A 23,675-nucleotide genomic window follows, 5' to 3' on the forward strand; every position below is an offset into this window, starting at 1 on the left:
TAAATAAAAGAGAAATTTAAACTGATGGATTATACTTGAAAAAGGCCCAAAATTTATTATAACATCTTAATAATACGCTTTGGAATTAACGATATTAAATTAACGCTGCATATTATTGCACTGAACACATATGTTATTTTATAGTGCAAGATTTATCACGTGAAATACCTTTGAAATTAGTTAAATATTTCCTATTATATTATGCAATACCTTCCTTATATAATAATCTAATATGTACAAATATTTATCATTAGACATTACTTTTTACATAAAAATATCGCAAAAGTATGTATCGATGTAAGACTTCGAGTATGTTACAAGCAATGTTCAACGAGATCAGGCACGCAAATACTAAAACTCTAATTCTAGTACATTAATACAAAAGTGCATTTGTGTGTTGCACAAGCAGTATTACAAACCAAGTATTTTACTTTCTACACAAAGTTACAAAGCTTAAAATCAATCTAAAATGTAACAGTAATAGTAACAACAAACAATTTAATTCCCAAATAAAACAAAATTTCTAAAAATTGATCAGTTAAGTACTCGAGATAACATTTGCAGTGAAATTATCACATACATTCAATTTTATCTATGACAACATCAACATACATTATCAAATTACTTATGAATAAATAATTCTCATCATTACGAGAAAAATAAACGAAAATTTCCTAAGTATTACCATAGAAAATCTAAACTTTTCAGTCGCAAATAGTATACAAAATGTTGACCTGTTTTTAGTGGTTTTTAGTGTACAATATGGTCAATAACAGAACAATTCACCGTCAGTCATCGTACAGTAATAGTCACACAATGGTTGGTGGTTGAAGAACAGCTGGTGCTCGCCTGACTTTCAGCGCTTCTGGACTCATGGCGCGCACCTGCTTTGTTATCTGGTCATAATCATACGTAACAGCCAATCCGCCCTCCGAGTTCGTTTTCCTTGCGTATCCTTTACTCTGAGACGAGTTCCCGTTCTTTTGTCTATCTGTCGTAGGTGTATTGCTGTAAAACGCGTCGGCAGCGATGCTACCTTCCTCCTCTTCGCGGCGATATCTTCTGTTCTTCAATCTCAAGCCTGAATACACGGCGATAGATATCAGAAGAAGAAGAAACAGCAAGCCAACTGCAGCAGCCGCGGCGATTACTCTCATTTCCGTTGGGTCGCGAATGATCAACTTGATGTTGGTGGAGTCTCTGCCCTTTTCGCTTTCTACCAAGAGGGTGTATATTCTAGCGTCCTCGATTTGGAGATCCTTGATCACCAGCTTTGCCCAGTAACAATTCGTAGGCATATCGTCCTCGTTGATGTGCTCCAACGACAGTGCTTCATATTTCGGGTGAATGCTCTCGCCTAGATAGAAAAATGAAAGTCAAAAGTTAAAGTATAAAACACAGAGTAAAAAGATGAGTGGTCCTTTAGGAATTCTTTCAGCTAGTTTTCTAGTAGCTTCCCAAAAGAAATGACAAATTCATAAAGCTGTTTCAATACTCGCCAGATCTGATGTGCGAACTTCCCCATTGCCAAGCAACGAGCCTGGGCGGCGGTCTTGAGCAGAATCTAGACTTCAATGTGTGTTCCGGTTCCCCAGCCCATCCCAACGACTCGTAAATGCCCTTTCCACCGGAAGAAGAAGGCCTCGCCTGTATCTCAGGCGGTCCGGTTACGTGGAGCACGTAATGAGCCTCGCTGGGCATTTCTCTTCGCACTCCGTTGATCACGTTGAACGCCACGCATCGATATTCCCCCTCGTCGGACCACATCACGTTCTCCAAACGCAGGCGTTTGCCACCGTCCTTCGTCTGCAACGGATTCTCGATGGTCGCTGTAACGCCACCGCGAACGTGCACCCAACGATATTGAGCTGGAGGATTTGCTTCGAAGTCTGTACACTCGAAGGGCTCCAAGCTTGTGCCGAGCAGGGTCGTTTCCTCGTACTTTTGCACGGTGTCGTTGCGAGTAGGGTCTTCTGGTTTTAATTTCGGGCCATCTGAAAACCGAGAGACAGTCTTTTACCCTTTGGTGATTCAGAGATTCACTTGAAGAACAGATAGGTCGCCTGTGATATTTAGAATTATCCTAAAATCATTTGCTGTAACATTGATTGATCTATTGTTAATATCAAAAGAATCAGAGAGAAAATCGTTCCGGACGAAAATAGGCTACGGTGTAGTTTATAAAAGAAGAGAAAACCCAATAACTATTGCTTAAAGCAAGCCGTAACTGTGCCGCTAATAAATGGACGTTCATGTCAATGAGCACACAACTGCCATTATTCTATCCAACCGTTCCTCTGTCTGAAGAGCGGTTAGTGTATAAAGCGTAGCGCACAGTTAGGCGAGGAAAGTAGCCAAATTGACGTACTCTCATCGTTGATCACGGTGGTTGTTGTAAAAGAGGACGAGAGGTGGACAAAAAGAAAGGAAAAAAAAAAAGGAAAAGGAAATAGATATCACGGTAAAAGTCGGTAACTAACATTGTACGTCTAGTCTGTAGTTAGCTGCGGTGCTTTCACCGATAGCGTTGACCGCCTTGCAAGAATAGAGACCAACGTCGTTTCTTTTGACCGGCTCGAATCTCAGCTCGGAGCCGGTCATCGTGCCGTTCTGCTGCGTTCTGTTTAGCATCAACGCCACCACGTTGCTCGTTACCACGATGGGAGCTGAATCCTTGAACCACTTGATCGTTCCGCTGGGATTGCCGTCTGCGAAGCATTTCAGGCTCATAAAGCTGGCCGAATCTTCCAAAGCTGCCACCAGCAGCCGGGGCTTCGTCTCTAGTCTCACTTCCGGGGAATCTGAAATTCGACACATAATTCAGCAACGTGGTCGAAGTTACCATCATTTAAGAATTTTAGACAACATTCAGAGGAAAATCGAAATCTTCTGACAACGACATTATTACTTTCCAGTGTTTAGGCAATTCTATTTTTAGGGAATTCAATGTACAAATGACTCTTAGAGATCAATCTTCGAAGATTCCACGTTGAAACATTGAAACGAATAGTAGAGACTCGCCGAGAAGAATTAGAAATTGAATCGTTTCTCCAAGTCTGTTCGTTGGAAACTCGAGCCCTCCGTTCGACGCTAGATTTCTATTTTATGTGCAAGGAAACATTATCGTCTGGTGGACAAAAGTGAATTGCAGCGTGAATTGCAAAATACGATTGTTTCCATTCTGCGTCGATAGAAACCTGTCTATAGCCAGTTGTACAAAAGTACACGGTATATACATACAATGTACATCCAGTCGTGTTTCCGCAGAGACTGGAACGATGCTGGATGGATGCATCGTGATACATCGAATCGGCAGACCATGGTTCTCCCTTTGTCCACGGACCCGAAGGAGGCTGTGGGCTGCCCAGGTCTTTGGACTATCCACTTCTGTCGCATTTGTCTGCTCTCTCAGTGGTTCTACTTCGTCTCCTCCTATGTACCTGTGTAAAAAAAATGTATCTTTTATAACAAACAGTAAATTTTTTTATTCAAAATTAATGTGAAATAATTAAATTTAATTTTAACATTGAACAGAAACAAATGCCAAAGATCGATTAATAACGATTGTTTCTCATTTTCATAGATTAACTGCCAAGATTCAAGACGTTCTGAAAGTGAGTCAAGGATGTTCTCATGAATGAATTGATACATTCATAGTGATATAACTGGAACTCAGCTTGTATTTTGATGTATCAAAAAAGAAAAAAAAAAAAAAAAAAGAAAGAAAAATTCTCTGAAGTTTCTAGCAGTAAATTTCTACAGTTACAAGTGATAAATAGTCTTCGCCGCATGTTCTAATCGCAACAGCTGCTACAGCCAGGTTTCCGCAAAGCGGTTTAGCAATTTCCCACGAATACCGATATTCAAGGTTTATAAGTTTACACTCTTTCTAGTATGATTCACGGGGCGGCTATGCCCGGCGGCCAGTTTCTCCGCTTCTACGGCCGCAATCTGCATAATTGCGCTTACTGCTGAATCCTCGGCGGAACGGAGCACGAAAGAAGAGACAGGAGAGCAAATGAAAGAAATCTGAGGGACGACGAACTATTTAGACAGCCTGTAAGAAGAACGCAAGTTCCAAGTGTGAAGTTAGGAACTGTTCTGGCTCTCTTCGCTCTCTACGTTCGATTCGTTTCCGCGCAGAAAACAAAATCATGCATACGTGAGTGAAATTCATTGTTCCCTACGAGCGGCCAGGCTGATGCCAGTCAGAGAAATACAGAAAGGCAATATGCAATGAGCCGTGACGCGCGAAGACCATAAATTGTCTCGAGCGAAAATTTAATCAGAATGGAAACTTTTTACTAGCTAAACGATTTTCTGTCTTTGAGATATTTCTTGCTTTACGAAATGTTTTTCAGCGAAGAGAGAAATCATTCTTTTCTCCTATTGAGAAAAAAAGAAGAAACGCGGACTGAATTGCTTGAAAAATCAGACGAATCGAATCTGATTCACGGACAATTACCAGTGAAACCTGCCCACCGCTCGTACAACTTCCTCGTCCATCCAAATCGTTCGCGCTTTCTAACTAGCCGATAGAGGACCTGTGACGATGAGATTCGCAATCCTCGTCATCAGGAAATATTCTTTGTTTTTACAGACATGATGTGACAAATCTCAAGCATCTAAATATAATTAATTAACTATCTTTAAATCTAGAAGTCACACAACGTTTTTTAGATCTAGTTTTACGAACGTTAAATCGTGAATCTACCAACTACAGATCATAATTTCTGTTACAATCTCGCTGCGAAGACACAGAATGAAAGCGGAGATTTTCAATTCGCAGTTACGACGATTTGTTATTTGTGAAAAAATTCTCCATCCTGTAACACGTGCGTTTCACGGCTGCCAGGCGATCGTGGAAATTGTAACGCCGCTCATGCGAACGCGATGATCGGCGGAGAAGTGAAGTTTTATGTTATAAGAATTTAGATGAGGTGTGGCTAGCTGGTCGCTAGACCATGACATGGAAAAAGACGCTGCTGGCTAACCTCTCCGCTGCATAAACACCGCGTTATGGCTTCTTGCCTCGGCTAGAGCCTCTGCGAATCGCGTTCTTTTTTTTTTTTTCTTTTCCTTTTTATCTCTTGGCAGAATACTGTTTTCACGAGACTAGAGAATCTGCGAAGACAAAGTATACGTCAGTGATACTAGTCTAGTTAATAATAACAACGAGGAAACTTTTTACAGAATTGTTTTTACCAATGTCAATTGAAATGTCCCAAATAGATGAAACAGAATCACGTTCATTTTCTTTTTTGCGAATTGACAATTTCTGTCGTTTAGAGTTTTGTGCGACGATTTTTATTTACATTTGAGAGAAGCAGCAACGTGATTTCAGTTACAGTTAGCACACATTCAAATGAAAGTCGTTGCAAAAACAATAGGAATATGTCAGCACCGTTGCGCAAATGTTTCGTTGCTGCGTACAATTGGAACGGAGTGCAGCGCAAGGACCAAAAAAAAAAATTAAATTGAAAAGAACATATTTTCGTGTTTCACAATTTCGACCAATATTATTAATCGCGAGGCTGAAGTTCTTCCAAAAGAAGAGATTTATACAAATTTATTTTATATAGAGTGGTCACTGAAAGACTGAATGATATATAAAACAAAAATATCACATGTTTTCTTAATTTTTTACAATCACATGTTTTCTTAATTTTTTTTATTATTTTATTTGGAAACATAATTATATGGACTTTTTTCAGTATTTTTTTTTTTTTTCTTTTTCTGTAACCTACAAGAAAAGGAAATATAAAAGACTGAAAATGAGCAAGTTATGACTCTTTCAAACCCTTCAGTTTTTCAGTGGCTACCCCATACATATTACCATGTATGTACAACTGACTGTAAGTACGTTAATTTATTAATTTAATCTCTTCAATCTCTAATGCATAAGAATCCCTGGTCTAGCAATGATTATGCAAGATTGAATTAAGTTCATCCTTTCGGTACTTACCATTTGATAAGGGCCGGTGGGTTTCCATATCTCGACACGCAGGAAATGGTAGCTTCGTGACCCTCCCTTAGGGTCAGCGCCGAGTTTAAAATCGTCCCTCCGTATTCCAGCCGTGGCTTCCGGGGTTTCACTGAAATTCATTTGACGTTCAATAACGACAGAGATAAAAGAGAAACTTTCTATTTCTTCCCTCTCGTCCATAATTGCAATTAAACAAAATTATCCACGCTTTCATCTTACTTTCCCCTTCATGTCGATACACCGTACAAAAAGGAACTATATCCTTTGTGACTGCGGATGTTTATGATAATTTATGCTTCTTTGCGAATACAGCTGAAGAAATGGAATTTAGGCAGAGATTATATATACAGCCACGGAAGTTCAATTTCGGCAGGAAATTTTGGTCGAGGCAACTGTTGCAAAAATCCAGGCGGCGAAGAGGAAAGTGGAACAGAACGTTGTGTGTGTGTTGGCTCGCGTTGCATCATGTCGCGTTGCCCGCGTTTCAGCGAATTTGAAATTACGCCGCCGAAATCTGCACCGTTCCATTGAGGAGGCGTCAGAATCTGATTACACCGCTTGTACACACGGATCGTCGAGGATCATTCACGCCGTGGAGAGCGATATCTGTTCTACAGGGGGTGACGTAAAAAAACGCAACGTTCCGTTAAACCTAAGTCTACACACTTGTTTAGCGATTTAACGTTTCGTGGAGCGCTGTGCGCGCTGATCAATTACGTAGCCGCTGTTGATTTCTTAATTGCGACTTACAATTAGACACGTTACATTAATGTACGATCCATTCCAAGCGGCAACTCTGACCGTGTTTCAGGAAAGATAAATTGGATTACTGGGTTGATCAAGTTCGAGTGTTCCTCTTCCACGAGATAGATCCTCGAAAAACCAGGCAATCTGTTACCCATATTTACTTTGGGTATCTCAAGACACACAGATACAGCCTGGTATCAAAGTTCCGCTCTTTCTCAAGTGGGTGAAAAAATTCTCGGCCTGGCGCAGGTTACGGAAATTCGGTTGGCGGTGAAGTGGTGGAGTGAAGATTTTCAAGAGCGTAAAACTTGTTATTTATGTGGGATCAAACAGTGACTATACAGGAAAAAAAAGACAGAAAGAAAATATTCTGTGAGACTTTAGATATCCATTTTCTCAGGTAACAGATGGTGTTTTGTACAAAAAAAAAAAAAAAAATTGCATCTAAGATTACTCAACCAAATATTTAGAACTTACAATTTATAAGTTACAAGACATATAAACAAACCTCTTCATAAATGGCTCATAAAAACCGCAATTTAATCCCAGAGGATTATTAAGAATTTACAATATTAATTATGATATTCGAATAATATTAATATATTAATATATTAAGAATATTATATATAATATAAATAATAAATAATAACATTAATCGAATATTAGTCTTATGTCAATTCATTGAATTAATTTCACGTCTTCTTACATTGATTAACCAAACTATTGCTGACGAATATCGCCTTCAGTTCACCCTGAAAATCATAGTCCGTGAATCTTCAATCATCGAATTTTCCATCTTACCTCTAACTAAAAGTATTAATGGTATCAAACAGTGACTATACAAGAAAAAAAAGACAGAAAGAAAATATTCTGTGAGACTTTAAAGATCCATTTTCTCAAGTAACAGATGGTGTTTTATACAAAAAAAAAAAAAAAAAAAAAAAATTGCATCTAAGAATACTCAACCGAATATTTAGAACTTACAACTTACAAGTTACAAGACATATAAACAAACCTCTTCATAAATGGCTCATAAAAACCGCAATTTCTCCCAGAGGATTATTAAGAATTTACAATATTAATTATGATACTCGAATGATATTAATATAATAAGAATATTATATATAATATAATAATATTATAAATAATATTATAAATATTATAAATAATATTATAAATATTATAATAAATAATAATATTAATCGAATATTAGTCTTATGTCAATTCATTGAATTAATTTCTTCTTACATTGATTAACCAAACTATTGCTAACTATCGATATATCGCCTTCAGTTCACCCTGAAAATCATAGTTCGTGAATCTTCAATCGACGAATTTTCCACCTTACCTCTAACTAAAAGTCGAGATGGCAAGGAAGTGAGTGCATCCTGCCGCGTGAAGTCGCCAGAAGTGACTTGACATTCCCAGTAACCGTCATCGAAGTCAAGGGAGGCTCTCCTGATAAGGAGAGTGCAATCACTGCCGCGTCCGCTGGCCCATTCGTATTTATCCGGATGCATTCCCACTGGCTTTCGATCCTTTTGCCAGATGCACTGGCCACGTTTGTCCTGCACCCTGCACCTCAGTTGCACGTCGTCACCGGACGACACTTCTTGATACAGCGCTGGCGTCTCCGCGAATCTTTGCTCGCCAGTGATTCGAACGACGATTGAAAATACGATCGCAACGATGCTTTGGAAATAAGTGGACTTCATCATGAGAAGTTGTAAATTAAATTTGCAAGATTAAATAAATCTCTGTGATCTCCTTTTTCGTTGTACGTTTTTGTTATTAAGGTTATTAAAATTTCTGTATGTTTGTTTATTTTATTCACGTGATCGTTTCTAAGATGGCTGCACCGACCGATTTGATTATTATCGATAATTCTCCTTGTTCCTGTTATCGATATCAATCCTGTCGGGACGAGCTGTTCGTCGAATCGATATTGCCTCAGAACAAAATAATCGATCATTGATCCATCGAGACCAGCGCCATCATTTTTGCAATTTCTTCCGTAACGGTGCGTTTGAGTTGTGAATTCATTTGTTCTCTTTAATGGAATATATGTTCTGTACGTATATTTTTCTTCTTACAAGTACAATATTTCTCACCGAGTTACAAACACTACAAGCACTTCGATGTAAAAGGTTCGATTTAAAACACATTCAGTACAATACGATTCAATACAATATTTCCGGCACTTGTGTGAAATTAAAACGTCGACACATTCGGTTTGAGTTAACGAGACAGATTTTTCACTTATAGTTTCAGGGATAATGTTAACGTTTATAGTTATCAATCAACATCGGGGATCTCACCGTCGAAGAACATAGGACGAAGTGAGCTGTTGTGAAATTCGAAAGAGACTCCGTGACAACGGAGATCCTGCAGCGCCATCGTCGGTGGTTGGTCGAAGCATGCTCACATCCCTTGTGAGATTCGAACGTTTTTTACCTCCCTTTTCTCTTTTCTCAGCTCACAAACGACAGAAACGTCGATTTCAGGACTTATCCGGGCAAGGCAAACTTTCTAATCTTCAACAAACAGAACGGTCCCGGTTAAAAAGTTACGTTACGGATGAAAACATCAGCACGTTATATTCTCCGTCACTTTCGTTGTCGTTCGTAGCGGAAAAATTAAATTCCACCGCGTCTTGTTCAACAATGATAATTTTATCTATCACGGTAAGTTTTACGAACCGAAGAGCCTCGCTCTAAATTTATTCTCGTCCAACTTGTTAAAACTTTTATATTATTGCTTCGTGTTATTGATTTTTAGAAACGTGAGGAATGTTACTATCAAACACCACCTGTTCGAATTTGGAACCAAGAAATTCAGGGAACGAAACTCCTCGCTAGATTAAACTCTCTTTCGCAGCGCACAATTTTCTTCTTTCAAACGTTGTTGAACCTAGGTATTAATTGTTGTTTGAGTATTGTAATTTGACGAGGATAGGCGGATCACGTGCAGGAAGCAGCTGAGATGGCTGAGAATGAAGAAAAGAAAACAGCCCGGTGGACGTAAAACCGAGTGTATCTAGGACGTCGGAGTACAATGCTAGAGGCACGTAGTGGAACTGAGCCGGAGTTAAAGCCAGAACGTTCACCGGAGTGGAAGCGGAAGACGGGCCCCGAACGCAGGCCCACGCGTGCGTATCCAACCCTGTCTCCTCTGTTGGCTATCCTTATTATTCGAGCGTGTTATCATTATGCCATGCTACGGCGAGTTTAGCCGCCCATTTGTTCTATATACCTTTTTATTATGTGCTTAGCCAGGGAGAAACCACGCCACCGCACCCCCTCCAATTTCCAACCCGATCCCCCGAACTTGTCTCTACGAAGTTGTACAAGAGAAAGCTGCTTACGAGTCATTACAAGGATCCAGTCCACGCTAAATGCAATTTAATTACCAGGGACCTTTTGCGCAATCATTTATCAACTAACAACATCACTGAATCGGAAGATTACAAGTTGCAGATCAAAAATCTTTACAATTTTGCAAATTTCTAAAATTTCAGTTGCTTCGTTATCAAGCTTGTTGCTTGTAAAACTTTAGTATTATACATCAACGATTACGCAGGTACAATACAAGTAATTTCATAAGTCAAGATTTTTCTAATAATTCGTTGCATTTTAGGTTCATAAGTTCTGAAGAATATTCATGCGCATCAATGCAATTATGATAAATTACCGACGGAGGCTTTTTATCCTCAGCGTGCGCGTCAGAGCCCAATCAGATTTTCGTTTGCAGAGTAATATGCATGTAATAACAAGGTTACTATTTAGTGATGAATAACGTTGGTTGGCAAATTGAATGGTTCCATAAAAAGTAAAAGCAGTTTGGAAAAATCGGTGAATCGTCTTTTCATGGAAGCGCGAGTTAATGACTGCGCTAACGAGCTGTTGATAGACATAGCAAGCTAATGACGATGAACGGAACTTAGAAACATCATAAGAGTTATTGTATTCTGACTAGCCAAGATTGTTTTCGGATTCTTGTGAAAAGGAGTTTCCCCCTTTGGGAAAACGCACTCCCTTCGGTGTTCTGAAGGAAGTTCTTCATGATTATGAATGGACGTACGTGCATGTACATCAGGATATACATTACGTCTGACGTGGTTCTACATTATTTATTCAGTTCTACGTTACTTGTCGAGTTATCATTCAGTTGCTGGTATTTCTAAAGAGAAAAATTCAATTTAATCTTCGTTGGACGTTCAGTACTAAACTGACTTGATACTGAATGCTCTTATATGCATAGCTATCATATGTGCACGCTCGAAGAATGTAAATAATCTACTCGTGATAGCATTTATTTCCAGCGGGAACAATCCTAAAATATATTTCTGATCTTGCCTTGAATGATATCAAAGTTTAGTACTTTAGTGCCTCATATATAAATAAGGAATGCATTGTTTAGATCTGTTATCTATTGCTATCGTTCATGATAACGTTTATCTCTGACCTATGTTCCCGATATTATCTTCCAATCTAGCTAACATAATAAATAATACCAAATTATTCAGTGTTTTCAAAGTCTTGCATAGTTCAAAAATTTGTTTTAGTCCTATTAAAACTAAAATCCATTCAATTTCCAAACAAATTCAATTTTCGTAATTTCAAAAAATGTAGTCGAAGTACATGTGCGTGTCCGTGTGCATGTGTGTATATAGTTTCCTAAACCGCGACTGTTATTAGCTTATCTCGCTAAAAATTTTAGAAACGAAAACTATTGTAACAAAGATTTAAAAGAAAAAAAGAAAGAAAGAGAAAGAGAAACAACGAAAGGTATGAATGAAAGAAAAAAAAAAGTAAAGAACAAGTTCCAACACATTTTCATTACGAGATGCAAGATCGATTGATCGATGTATCGCAAGAACCGCTCGCCCAGTTGTAACTAACCTCAGAGCTGTTGTGAACAATGGCGACACTTGGAGAGAAGTGACACTCCGACGAACAAATGTGTTTTTACACTTTAACGGTTAATCTTCTTTTGTAGATATTAATTACGCTCGTTGGCTGGTAAGCCGGCAAGAATCCGTGTTTTAGAATGGCTTTGAACGCGAACGCGTTGTCCAGTGACATAAGCCGAAGGAATCCACAGGATGAGTACGAGCTCATTCAGAGGATAGGCAGCGGAACGTACGGAGATGTTTACAAGGTTCGCAAGCGTATATCCTTTTTTTCTTCTTACATTCGCCATTGACCATTTTGCGCTCGTGTACTACTCGGTTTTTTGTTGCAGGCCAAAAGACTTTCCATGAACGACCTCGCTGCAATTAAGGTTATTAAATTGGAACCAGGTATGCTTTTCCAGTCTTTCTCCGCTTGTTTTTGTCAACTATTCGACCTTTGCAGAATTAACATCGATGCGAATGACCATTTGCATTTTCGATATGCTATCAGTGATTTAGAAAAGCTGATCAAGCTGAATTTCACGTTACTTCCTCGTTACTTTGATCTAAAGTTATTATTGGTCAAACAGTGATCGATCTGTATCTTGCACTGTTTTACCAATTTTTCCTTTTTGTATTTGCAGTTTTTTTCTTTTTCTTTTTAGTAAAGAATATATGTTTAAATGTAAAAGCCTATAAGTTTGTACATTTATATTTTACAATAATGCAGAGCTTTAGAATATGAAGAGCTTTAGAATATATTATTTTTTTTTTTATTAATTGAAACATTGTATTTGTTCATTTATTTATGATTACATAACCTATTACATATAAATAAAATATGTTTTAATGTGATGTTTTTTTGATTTACCATCAGCCAATATTTATTTTCAAATTGTTAAATTCTGTGTAAGACAATGACTTATTATTAAATTATTGTTTAAATATTATAGGGGATGACTTTGCAATAATCCAGCAAGAAATTTTAATGATGAAAGATTGTAGACACTCTAATATTATTGCCTATTATGGAAGTTACTTGAGGAGGGATAAATTATGGATTTGTATGGAATATTGTGGAGGTGGTTCTTTGCAAGATATATATCACAGTAGGTATTTCGTTAATATATTTTTACAATAGTTTTTTTATTTTCAATCAACGTAAAAAAAAGATATTTCTAGAATACATTACAGTATTTTTTAATGATGTTACAGTAACTGGACCATTATCGGAAATACAAATAGCATACATGTGCAGAGAAACTCTTTTGGGATTGGCTTATTTGCATAGCATGGGCAAAATGCATCGTGATATTAAAGGTGCCAATATATTACTGACTGAAGCTGGTGACGTCAAATTAGCTGATTTTGGTGTATCGGCGCAAATTACTGCGACCATTAACAAAAGGAAAAGTTTTATTGGCACTCCTTATTGGATGGCACCTGAGGTTCTTTGAGATTCCTTCGAGTAATTTTGCGAAGACTACTCTCAGAAGCCTACATTTTAAATTTTTACAGGTTGCAGCTGTAGAAAGGAAGGGTGGTTATAATCAACTTTGTGATATTTGGGCATGTGGAATCACTGCAATAGAATTAGCTGAATTGCAACCACCTATGTTTGATTTGCATCCGATGAGAGCGCTCTTTCTCATGTCTAAATCTGGTTTTAAACCGCCAACGTTGAAGGATCGTGACAAATGGAGCCCAACATTCCATAATTTTGTAAAAGTTGCTCTAACTAAAAATCCTAAAAAACGACCGACTGCTGAAAAATTACTGCAGGTTATTTTTTCCTTTAGAACATACAATAATGCACATTGGATTTGATTCGAAATCTTATGGAAAATATTTTAAATAGAAACTTTTCTGTTTCAGCATGCATTTTTTCAAGGAGAAATGAGCAAACGTTTAGCTCTAGAATTGTTGCAAAAAGTATCGAATCCTAGTCATATGTTTACTGATTTAGAGGCAGATGAAGATGGAGCTGTACCTAATGTTCCACAGAGGATAGCATCTCGTCATACTGCGAGACCTAGACCAAAAAGTCCTATACCACAATTAGACAGCGACGGTAAAGATGTTATACTCAAACATACGTTCTATATTTTTACAAATATGTAATCTAATTAAATATGTATTTAAATTGTATTACAGATCAAATTAATCTTGACGGAACGTTACAACGAGATGCGATTTCTTCTTCTGTGGACACTACTCCATCTTGGGATATTATGGATATTATGAATAATGTCAAGGTGATTTCACATTTTATGAAAAATATGTTTCATATTTTTAAATGTTAGATTTAAAATAATATTTTTATGTTGAATTGTTCAGTCTGTTCATAACTGTGATGTTCATCCGGATTGCGGTATCGGATCGGCGTTCGAAGACGTACAAGAAAAGTAAGTATACATCCAAATAGATTTATTTGATTACACAAATCGATATGTGGTCCTGGAAAATTCAGGGAGGGGATGCTTAAGATCCTTCCACTAATATGGTGATTGCTGTTTTGGTCTTCTGTCTTTTAAACAGAACAATAATTATCAACTACAATGTCGAAGATTTTATATAAATCCTAATTTCGTGATACAATTGATAATCGAACAAAACAGCAATTTTAATCTAACAAATGTCGAGCTGCGTATGGCACGTCTGCTTTTGCTTCGCATACATTGCATCAACTATTAATAGAAACTTACGAAAAGTAAATATGTAAATTTAATGCTTCTAGAGATTTAACGACCTCGTTTATTCAAATCCTTTTTTTTTTTCTTTTAAATTATAGTATTGAAATTATTCACATAATTTTTATTCTTTGTGCCATATAAAAATTAATGAAAGAAATTTACGATGTCTTGGTTGCTTTAAATAATTGATTCTATAGTCTTCCTAGACATGATATAATTTATTTTTGTATCAGTACTGTTGGCGCTAGCGTTACAACAGATACGACAGATAGTAAAGAATGTCATCAAGGCAATACAGGCACAGAGATATTTCATATGAGTTTAAGGTAATGAAATGCAGGTAGTTTGGTATGAAGATATGATATGATATGGTTTTGAATTATTACCCAAAGAAATTAAACATTAATATCATTCCCCGGATAAACATATAAAAGTAGAAGCAAGATGGAATGCTATCATCCATTTAATTTAATAAAAAATATAAATTATGATGTTCTCAAAGTAGACGTGCATGCAATTGATATAAAATGTGACTAAAAATCTAAAGCATGAGGCTAATGAAAATAAATCTTTTTTTTTTATGTTTATTTTTTCTTCGTAAGTACTGTTACAACTTATGAATAATTAATATTTTTGTTTATTTATATTGTACAAGTGATTGATTTTTTAAAGTAATATATACCATAAATATATGCATGATGATTATATAAATTAGTTGCATGATTAAAATGAAAGTTCAGAAAAGTCTTGATGTATTCACTAGTCCCATTGCGTAAGTATTATTGTTACACTCGTATTTTTTTCGTTATATAAATCTTGTCTTGTTAAATTTATTTCCATATCCTTTTATTTAAAATATTATTTCGAACATTGTAACTTTTGTTTATATTTCTGTAATATTTTATGCAACCAGTAATTGATGAATAATTGATATTAAATAATATAATTGAAAGTAATAAAATCTTGGCATGTTTACAGAGCATATATTTTATTAAATTAAAAATCTATAATCTGATTTGCAATCTTGAATTAGTTTAGTATCTTGAAATAGTTGTTACATTATCCTTATATTACGTCTAATCCTTGAATCTCACGGCATTTTAATTCTCATAGCTTTAATTTCTTTGATAAGTTTGTAATTTTAATAATTTCTCCCAACAGGAGTCTATTGCAGTACATTGATGAGGAGTTGTTGCTAAGGTATTGGCAGGTAACCCTTTTCCCTTGCACCTTGCACCTTGCACATATATTTCCTAATGCCTCGCATTTAAACCATTTAGTTTTTTCTGCAGCTTCTTATTAACTTATTGAAATCTATTTATCAATTTTTACTTTAATACTATTTCTTTCGCATTTTATTTGAAGCATTAAAATTGATTAAAGCTACTTTGCATTATGCGTTTCCTTGACTCATTCTAACAATTTATTTATACCTTTTACAAAACTCCCAGTGAACATTAACATTCAACACACGTATGTAAATATTGTGATTTTGGAGTCTATACTCTTAAAGTATGGCTCTTTAGCAATAGATGTTTTTAATGTTTATTATTGCATGTAAATATTTTTTTTAATTTTTTTTTTTAGAATTAATTTTTACAATTGTTAACCATATTGGTGGTGGAAGTTTATGTATCATATTGAGATTTCAAATATTTGTTTCAACTATATTTTTGTAACTTAGCGTTGATAAGCTCAGCTATGATAAAAGCAAATGAAATATCTAATTAATTGGTTGTGGTAATGATCCTTCATTTATGAGTAAGCATACCTATATATATTATTTTGACAGAAAAATATTGCCCATATATTCCCCATAAAATAAGTGGATAATTTTGTACATAAAAAAATTAATTGTGTGAATATATTGATGAAAAATTCCACAGGATTAATAACAAAAAGAATGTGTAATCATTTTATAGTATATGATCATAGTTTCATGTGTGCAGGGGGAATGCAATGTCGATGGTTGGTGGGCATTGCGACCAGCTATATTCCCTGCAGTAAGTAAACGATAAAATGTAATAGTAGGCTGTTCCATCTTTTGGTTGTAGATACAATACGGTTATTTTTGTTACTTTTGTAACACTTGCATTTTATTCAATACAAATCATTTATAGTAAATGTCCAGCTTCAAATAGTTTACTGAAATATTTCATTTTTAAGAAAATTGTGTAAGGTACTACGAAAGCAAATATATTTAAAATTCATGGAAAATCAGATATTTTAAAGAAAACTCGTAAAAATCAGAGCATTATTATTTTAAAAATTTTTCCCTTTTATTTATTGACAAACATTTGCGTACACTTGCTTAAACATTTCATTTTTTTTTCTAAGCACCACCTCTTGTAAGACGTATTCTTTTTCAAAAATGTCCACACCTACCAATGCTTATTAAATAGTACAATAACAAATACTTTAATACTCCATGATTTTATACATGTTGATTTTAACAATTTCACATTGCATTTTTTTCAATTTCATAAACGACGCTATAACTATTTTAATTCTCAACTAATTATTATTATTAAGACACATTTCTTAATTATTATTTAAAGATTACTTGTAATTTACTAACATTAGTAACATCTGGTTTTTTTCTTTTTTAAAAGGAAAATTTCTAATACACTCACTTTTTTTGATACATAGTGATATATATTTTTTAATAATTGCCAATTTGTTTGTTCTTTTTTAGAGCTACTCTTCCTCTTGGGGAGTCGTCGAATGACTGTGAAGTGCATTGTCCATATTATAATATCTCGGGTAAGCATGTAGTTTTGCGTTATACAGACATTTCATCGATGTCAATATCATTTTATTAATTTTGAGATACTAAAAGATTTCGAGATAGTAATCAGTATAAAAAGTTGATTTCGTGCTTAGGATCGCAAGCGAGCCCTAGGCGTCACAGCTCTGTGGACGAGTTGTATGGTCTAGTGAACAATACTCAACCCTTAGCCAATGTTAATGGACAACGTCAACGATCCCTTTCCGACAGTGGCCCTAGAGACGAATCCCCTCGATCAAATGGTAGGAGCATTCTTGATTTTTAATTTGAAATTGTAGTCCACACCCTTTAGTGTGAATATTTATAATTTTAATACTCGTACTGTTAGCATGCTTCCTTTTCGTTCGTTTAACTAAGGTAACTTGCAGGTCAAAATGAGATGCCAGGCGAAGGAGACAGAGAAAGTATGAGCCCAGACTTATTGTCCGACACTCCTCCTGTTCCTCCAAGAAGAAGGGATAGAAAACGCCATACACCTCCCAGACCTATCAGCAATGGACTGCCACCAACGCCCAAAGTTCATATGGGTGCATGTTTCTCAAAAGTTCGTTCGATTTGTTTACCTTTATCTTATTCCAATTAATCGTACGAACCACATTGAGTCTGAATTTTTGTACACAGGTATTTAATGGATGTCCATTGAGAATACATTGTACCGCGAGCTGGATTCATCCGGACACAAGAGATCAGCATTTGTTAATCGCGGCGGAGGAAGGGATTTACAATTTAAATCTAAATGAACTTCATGAAACCGCGATTGATCAGTTGTATCCTAGACGTACGATCTGGATGTACGTTATTAAGGATGTTCTTATGTCTTTATCTGGTAAGATATTGATTGCTAATACATCGCCTTTTAATTATTATATGCACAGTGGTGGTCTCAAATTTTAGGAAAGACTCCCCAATTGTATAGACACGATTTATTAGCGATGCAAAGCAAACAGACTCATAGATTTTCGTTGCATATGAATAAAATATCTGAGAGATTAGTACCTAGGAAATTTGCTCTAACTACTAAAGTACCAGACACGAAAGGCTGTACCAAGTGTTGCGTAGGAAGGAATCCATATAACGGGTAATGAAACATTTATTTTAAATTGAATTAATATTTTTTTATATATGTATACAATGCATTGACTGATGAAATATTTAACGCAGGTATAAATATTTATGCGGTGCAATGCCTACTGGAATATTTTTAATGCAATGGTATGACCCTCTAAATAAGTTTATGCTATTAAAGCATTTCGATTGCACATTACCGACACCATTAAACGTATTCGAAATTATAATCACTCCCGAAATGGAGTATCCAATGGTGTGCGTGTCTGTGAAACAACCATATCAGCAGAACAAATTGAAGTTGGATTTGATTAATATGAACTCGGGGGCAAGTTGGTTTCACAGTGATGAATTGGAAGATATGGATGGTTCTGGTACGTTTTTTTTTTCTTTTTTTTTTACTTTTACGTATCAGTTAAGTTAAAAAAGCATGCTTATTATTTCTTGTTAAATTTTTATAGCTACTGTGATACCAAGGAGAGAAAATCTTCATGTTATCAATGTTACACAACTAGAAAAAAATGCAATATTAGTCTGTTATGATAGTAAGTATAGAGAAGATCCTTATGTAACATTCTTTAAATGTCTATAACTTATTTATACATCTGTCTTACAGACGTAGTAAAAGTGGTAACGCTTCAAGGAAAACCTAGATCGAGCAGGAAGCACATGTCAGAGTTACATTTTAACTTTCAAATTGAATCCATTAGTAAGTTTCTATAGAAGAAGTTACGTTTTCGCTATAGATTATTTTAGTTGTATTCACAATCATCTTTTTGCCTTCAGTTTGCTTACCAGACAGTGTGTTAGCATTCCACAAGCATGGCATGCAAGGCAGAAGTTTCAAAAATGGGGAAGTCACGCAAGAGATTAGTGATCCGAGTAGGACGTACAGATTACTTGGATCGGATAAGTATGTATTCATCGCATAACATTAACAGATTTTCGAACAATTTAAACTAAGTCTGGAAATGAAAAAACAAAAATTTGCTTCTCTTCTCTCGACAGAGTTGTGATGCTGGAGAGCCATTTGGTTCAGTCAGGTACACTAACTGAATCCGAGGGCGCAGACTTGTATATACTCGCTGGACACGAAGCCAGTTACTAAGTTAAATACTTTCAACTATATAAATGTGCAGAGGTATAATGGTGAATCGCAAGTGACTTGTGATTGCCACTGACTACGTGTGAAGTAAAATGTGACTGAGAGAGGCAGTGGTCGATGTTGGTAAGAGAATTGTTAATTATCCTGTTTTAAAGTGCATAACGAATAAGAAATCAGCGTGCATCAACGTACACACATACACAGTCGTCATTCGTCACTGTTCTCCATATAGCCATTGCTGTGTAAACTGGTTATTTATCTAGAGAGAAAGAGAATTTTTTAACGAAGACATTTCGAATTGATGATCTTCGAGGTTCGAATAAAGATCATGGTGGAACAGATTATTAGAAAGAAGCACGATATATTTAAAGTAATAATCTGTAAATCTCGCCCTGATGCCTGGCAAAATAAAGCTTATATATCAATCAGAACTTCACCCGAGAAAGTGCGTTTCTCACGAAATTGAATGAATATTCGCAATTGATATTCTAGACATTCGTTATTATAATAAATGTCTAGTAAACAGGAAGTAAATGTCTAGTAGACACGAAACTTGATTTTAAGCAATATTCTTCATTTTTTTTTTTCTTTTTTTTCTAATTCATCTTCTCACACCCACGAGTTTCAAACACCGAGAACCACGCATATATAATCATATTTACTTGTAGATACACGGATACTTATATTTTTAGAATAATTTTTAGATGATATAAAAGAAATATCCTTACAATATTGGAAATAAATTAATTGTATCATTGTAAGCTTCTCGTCTAAACTTTGTACAAGTCATAGGATATATTTGCCAAAGGTAGTTTAAGTAGATTAATATATATTCGAGCAAGTAAAACAGGAAGCAACAAATACAACGATTTAAATACAAATTAATTACCGTGTGTATAAAGGTATATTTATCGAACGGCAGTCTCAGCAAATATATTTTTCTTGCATGAATAAAAGAAAAGAGAGAAAAAAAAGAGAAGAATGGAAAAGTGTAAAATTGAAACGCGTGTATTCGATGCAATACAATGTCTCATCTTCTTTTGTATAAGTTTTACTTTGGTAGGCATGTCGGGCCTTTGCGTCGAAGTTATTTTAATAAGACATTGCGTTCATCAGTGTCTCTAATTTTGGATGATTGTACTATAAATATATACAGTATAAATTGCAGAGTAGTTTATGACGGGGCAATCATAAAATATTTATTTTAAGAAGTATGTATGAAAAAACGCTCTTAACGATTAATTCATCGGAAAAACAATCATTTTTTTGTAGATGTAGATGTCACATAAACCGTTTTAAATGTGTGCACCGTGGAACGCTTTGTGTTACATATAATTGCGAAGCTCCGTGAATTTAAAAAAGGGAAAGAAAAAAAAAATTAACGAGACTTCTACTCCGTAATTTTCTTCTAAAAAAACGTATGGCTTTGGTGGATATGTATCACGAATATCCAAAAAAAAAAAAAAAAAAAAAAAAAACAATTTCTTCGTAATTGTACATGAATTCAAAGTTTAGGAGCACGATGTGTCTATATATACGTATAATACATTTGAATTTCAATGGAATTTAGCGTCTATCACTTCTTCAAGATAATGACATTAAGTGCATTTTGTGTGATGGGTATCAAGACTGGGAGAAATGCGATTTCTCATTTGTGAAAGACTTTCTTAACTGTGTATAACAGGAGGGAGGGGAAGAGTGCTAGATAAAATAGAGCTTAAGGATCAATGCGAATGTTAAACGGTGAAACGAGCATTCAGTCTCGCTTTTTTCAAATTAACTTCTATTTAACATTTGAGATTTCTTTCATCTTTTTTTTTTTATGTCATTTAACATAGGCAACATATAGTATCTTGCAGTTATTGAATTTCACTCGCGCTAGTTAGAATGTTAGTAATCAATTGATATCATGTGATATTTCTATGGTTTCTTCTGTACAGTAGACATGCAGGCTGATACTGTATAGCCTGCGTTTGCAATGAACAACTACTTAAAATATTCAGAACAATTATTATTTATTTATATAGACTAATAGACATTTTATTTGCACTGAAGATTATTTTTAACGATTTGATGTTTCCTTTTCTTTTTCTTTTGTTTAACGTATCGTAACGCAAAGTAAATGTTGAAACGACCAATTTAAATGCTTACAAGTGAAGAAGTTCACATCTTCGCACGCGGTTAATAATATAAACTAAAAGACACGTTAAGTAGAGTTTAAATATTTCGATATTAGTTATAGTGAGTTCGAACAACCTTTTTTTTTTTTTTTTTTTTTTTGAAAAGAGGGAATTAATTTAAAGACTGCACGTTGCAGAGAATAATAGATCTCACTGTGAGCGTTATTTTAGTTCTTATAAAAAAAAAAAGAGAAATGGTCAGTTATTAGTAGCATTTAAACGAATAATTAAAATTAATCAAGGGCTAGTAGGGACAGTGAGTAATATTTCCTGATTAAAAAAAAGATTTTAGTAATTTATTGCGTATTATTGAGAATTTAACTAGCTAAATAAAGGTAAAGTATTAAAGGGGAAATTAGAAGTAGTTTCTAATTTTTTACATAGTTTAAATTTTGCTTATAGAATTTTGTAAATAGAAGTTTATATTTTAGTATTATTTAGTGTATCGCAGAATGTAATTGCTATTTAAATTGGACATAATTTGGCCAAGTTAACGAAATATATCAGGGCCATTAAGAATTGATTGTCAGGTTGAAAATGATGTCTGAATTTGACAGTAAGTCGTTTAGTATCTAGCAAGTATCTGGCACTTTTCCATCCGTTGTCGATAGCTTGCAAACCAAAGCAATTGATTTGCAGTGGCGAGAATAATATGTAAATTGAGCTAGGAAGGATTGACAGAGTAAAATTATCTTGAAAATGTTGAAATATTTTGGTATTTTATATGAAGATTCACTGTGTAAATAGAGAGTAGGATTACTAAAGAAAGTATTACGCTATGAAAAATTTACTATAATACTGTCATTTATAGTTGATAATATTTGACTGCTTGTTTTAACAATTCTGTTATATGAAACATGTTGTATATATATTGCCCAGCGGCGTAAGTAATTTGAGAAATTTTATCGCGAGTTTGATTTCTCTTGTTTGAGGAATTTTTACTCACTAAAAAGCTTTACTTTAAATTAAACGACGACAAAACGTTTGAATCATATGTGGTGGCTGTAAAGTATTGAAATTTGTACCACTTGCGTTGTAAGATATAGCTAAATTATGCTTGAAACACGCTGACAGTCTGTTAAATGAAAAGAATTGAAATGATCATATGTTCAAGGTATGTCCAAGATAGTTTCCGTTTTAAATGTCACTCTTGTCTTGTGCATCGCCTTTATCACTTTCTACTTATATTTCAAACGTTCCATTCCATGCGATAAAGTCTAGTGATCGTTAATTGCTTTAAATCTTATCGTTTTAAATCGTATGTCTCAACTGAATTGACAAAGATGATCCTTGAATTATCTACAATACCAATAAGTTTTTTTTTAAATGAGGAGAATATATACAGACACATAGCTTTAAAGACAAGAGAGATGTTTCTTCAGGGAATAAGATTCAGGTTTATGCATTGGTATACTTACACGTTTGCGTCAGCAGTTTAGTCATGCTAATTACAATCAGTGCTTGAGCAATCAGACACGAATTGTTTAATCAAATTGTACACAAACAACGCAAACGGAGACGTCTAGTAGAATGTTAATCGTGTAAATTGGTAGGACTTATAAAGGAAAGGTAATATAAAGCAATGTCTTCCTTGTATCTGCTACTAAGCATGTACTGTTAGAAGATATTGAGTGCAGTTGCAACATTTGGCATTTAAATGAAATTTTCCTACGTTGTAATCATGCTTGTTGTTTCATTGAAATTATTAATTATTTCTCGTCGATTGTTATTCGGTATATAAATATTCGTAACAGTTTTTTTTTTTTTTGTACAGATTTGTAAACGTTCGAGTGCTCCTTGTTGAACAATTGTTTTGGAATTTTACAGTATAGGTATAATTGCTCTTTGTGTTCACGTAATCGGTATGCTCTCATATACTTTGAAGATAATTTTCGGGCAAATGTATAATCGTGTGATATAGATTACTAGAACTAACGAGAGATAAAGAAAAAAGAAAGAAAAATCTATATGCTTTCTATACGGGCGTGTATAAAGATACATGTGTCTAATTTTTTACACGTGTTATATTCTTTTAATTCCCTAAAGTAAAGGAGAGGACTTTTCATTTCGATAATCTCGTAAATAAAACGACACTGCAATGTTACCTGGCAAATTTTTCTATTGTTCTAAAGACAATAATTTCATTCGTGGCATCGTCAGTATACGCGAAACGCATACGCTGACTAATTGTAAACAACATTCACGCTGATAGCGGAG

At 35.0% G+C, this 23,675-nt stretch overlaps 2 protein-coding genes across 7 annotated transcripts; one reads left to right on the forward strand and one right to left on the reverse strand.

Annotated features, from left to right (window-relative positions):
- Positions 1–29: 29 nt before the first annotated feature.
- Positions 30–9,387, reverse strand: LOC122529493 (hemicentin-1-like). Its single transcript, XM_043655683.1, has 6 exons — positions 8,082–9,387; positions 5,966–6,095; positions 3,241–3,440; positions 2,481–2,801; positions 1,500–1,994; positions 30–1,357 (listed from the first exon to the last, which is right to left on the reverse strand). Exons 1-6 carry the CDS (start codon positions 8,449–8,451, stop codon positions 810–812), a joined length of 2,064 nt encoding a protein of 687 aa, XP_043511618.1. The 5' UTR covers positions 8,452–9,387; the 3' UTR covers positions 30–809.
- A 1,130-nt stretch (positions 9,388–10,517) lies between these two features.
- Positions 10,518–23,389, forward strand: LOC122529492 (mitogen-activated protein kinase kinase kinase kinase 5). Of its 6 annotated transcripts, XM_043655676.1 has the most exons (21): positions 10,518–11,893; positions 11,978–12,035; positions 12,581–12,736; positions 12,843–13,075; positions 13,146–13,409; positions 13,503–13,698; positions 13,782–13,882; positions 13,965–14,032; positions 14,554–14,646; positions 15,482–15,520; positions 16,270–16,323; positions 17,016–17,083; positions 17,204–17,350; positions 17,477–17,652; positions 17,730–17,934; positions 18,003–18,186; positions 18,270–18,547; positions 18,635–18,718; positions 18,790–18,882; positions 18,960–19,086; positions 19,182–23,389. In XM_043655676.1, exons 1-21 carry the CDS (start codon positions 11,783–11,785, stop codon positions 19,279–19,281), a joined length of 2,835 nt encoding a protein of 944 aa, XP_043511611.1. In that variant the 5' UTR covers positions 10,518–11,782; the 3' UTR covers positions 19,282–23,389. The 6 variants fall into 6 exon arrangements, with proteins under 6 accessions (XP_043511611.1, XP_043511612.1, XP_043511613.1 ...); XM_043655677.1 differs by lacking the exon at positions 16,270–16,323 and having other exon boundaries at positions 10,519–11,893; XM_043655678.1 differs by lacking the exon at positions 14,554–14,646 and having other exon boundaries at positions 10,520–11,893.
- The last annotated feature ends 286 nt before the right edge of the window (positions 23,390–23,675 follow it).

The sequence above is a fragment of the Frieseomelitta varia genome, unplaced genomic scaffold, assembly GCF_011392965.1.
Source record: "Frieseomelitta varia isolate USP_RPSP 00005682 unplaced genomic scaffold, Fvar_1.2 scaffold_29, whole genome shotgun sequence".
Lineage (NCBI taxonomy): Eukaryota > Metazoa > Arthropoda > Insecta > Hymenoptera > Apidae > Frieseomelitta > Frieseomelitta varia.

Coding starts and splice junctions, on each gene's coding strand:
- LOC122529493 (XM_043655683.1), bottom strand. CDS start 8,451: ATGATGAAGTCCACTTATTTCCAAAGCATCGTTGCGATCGTATTTTCA. Junction 2,802..3,240: donor AACACGACTGGATGTACATT/GTATGTATATAC, acceptor GTCGAATTTCAG/ATTCCCCGGAAGTGAGACTA. Junction 1,358..1,499: donor AAGTTCGCACATCAGATCTG/GCGAGTATTGAA, acceptor TTTTCTATCTAG/GCGAGAGCATTCACCCGAAA.
- LOC122529492 (XM_043655676.1), top strand. CDS start 11,783: ATGGCTTTGAACGCGAACGCGTTGTCCAGTGACATAAGCCGAAGGAAT. Junction 11,894..11,977: donor CGTACGGAGATGTTTACAAG/GTTCGCAAGCGT, acceptor TTTTTGTTGCAG/GCCAAAAGACTTTCCATGAA. Junction 12,036..12,580: donor GGTTATTAAATTGGAACCAG/GTATGCTTTTCC, acceptor TAAATATTATAG/GGGATGACTTTGCAATAATC.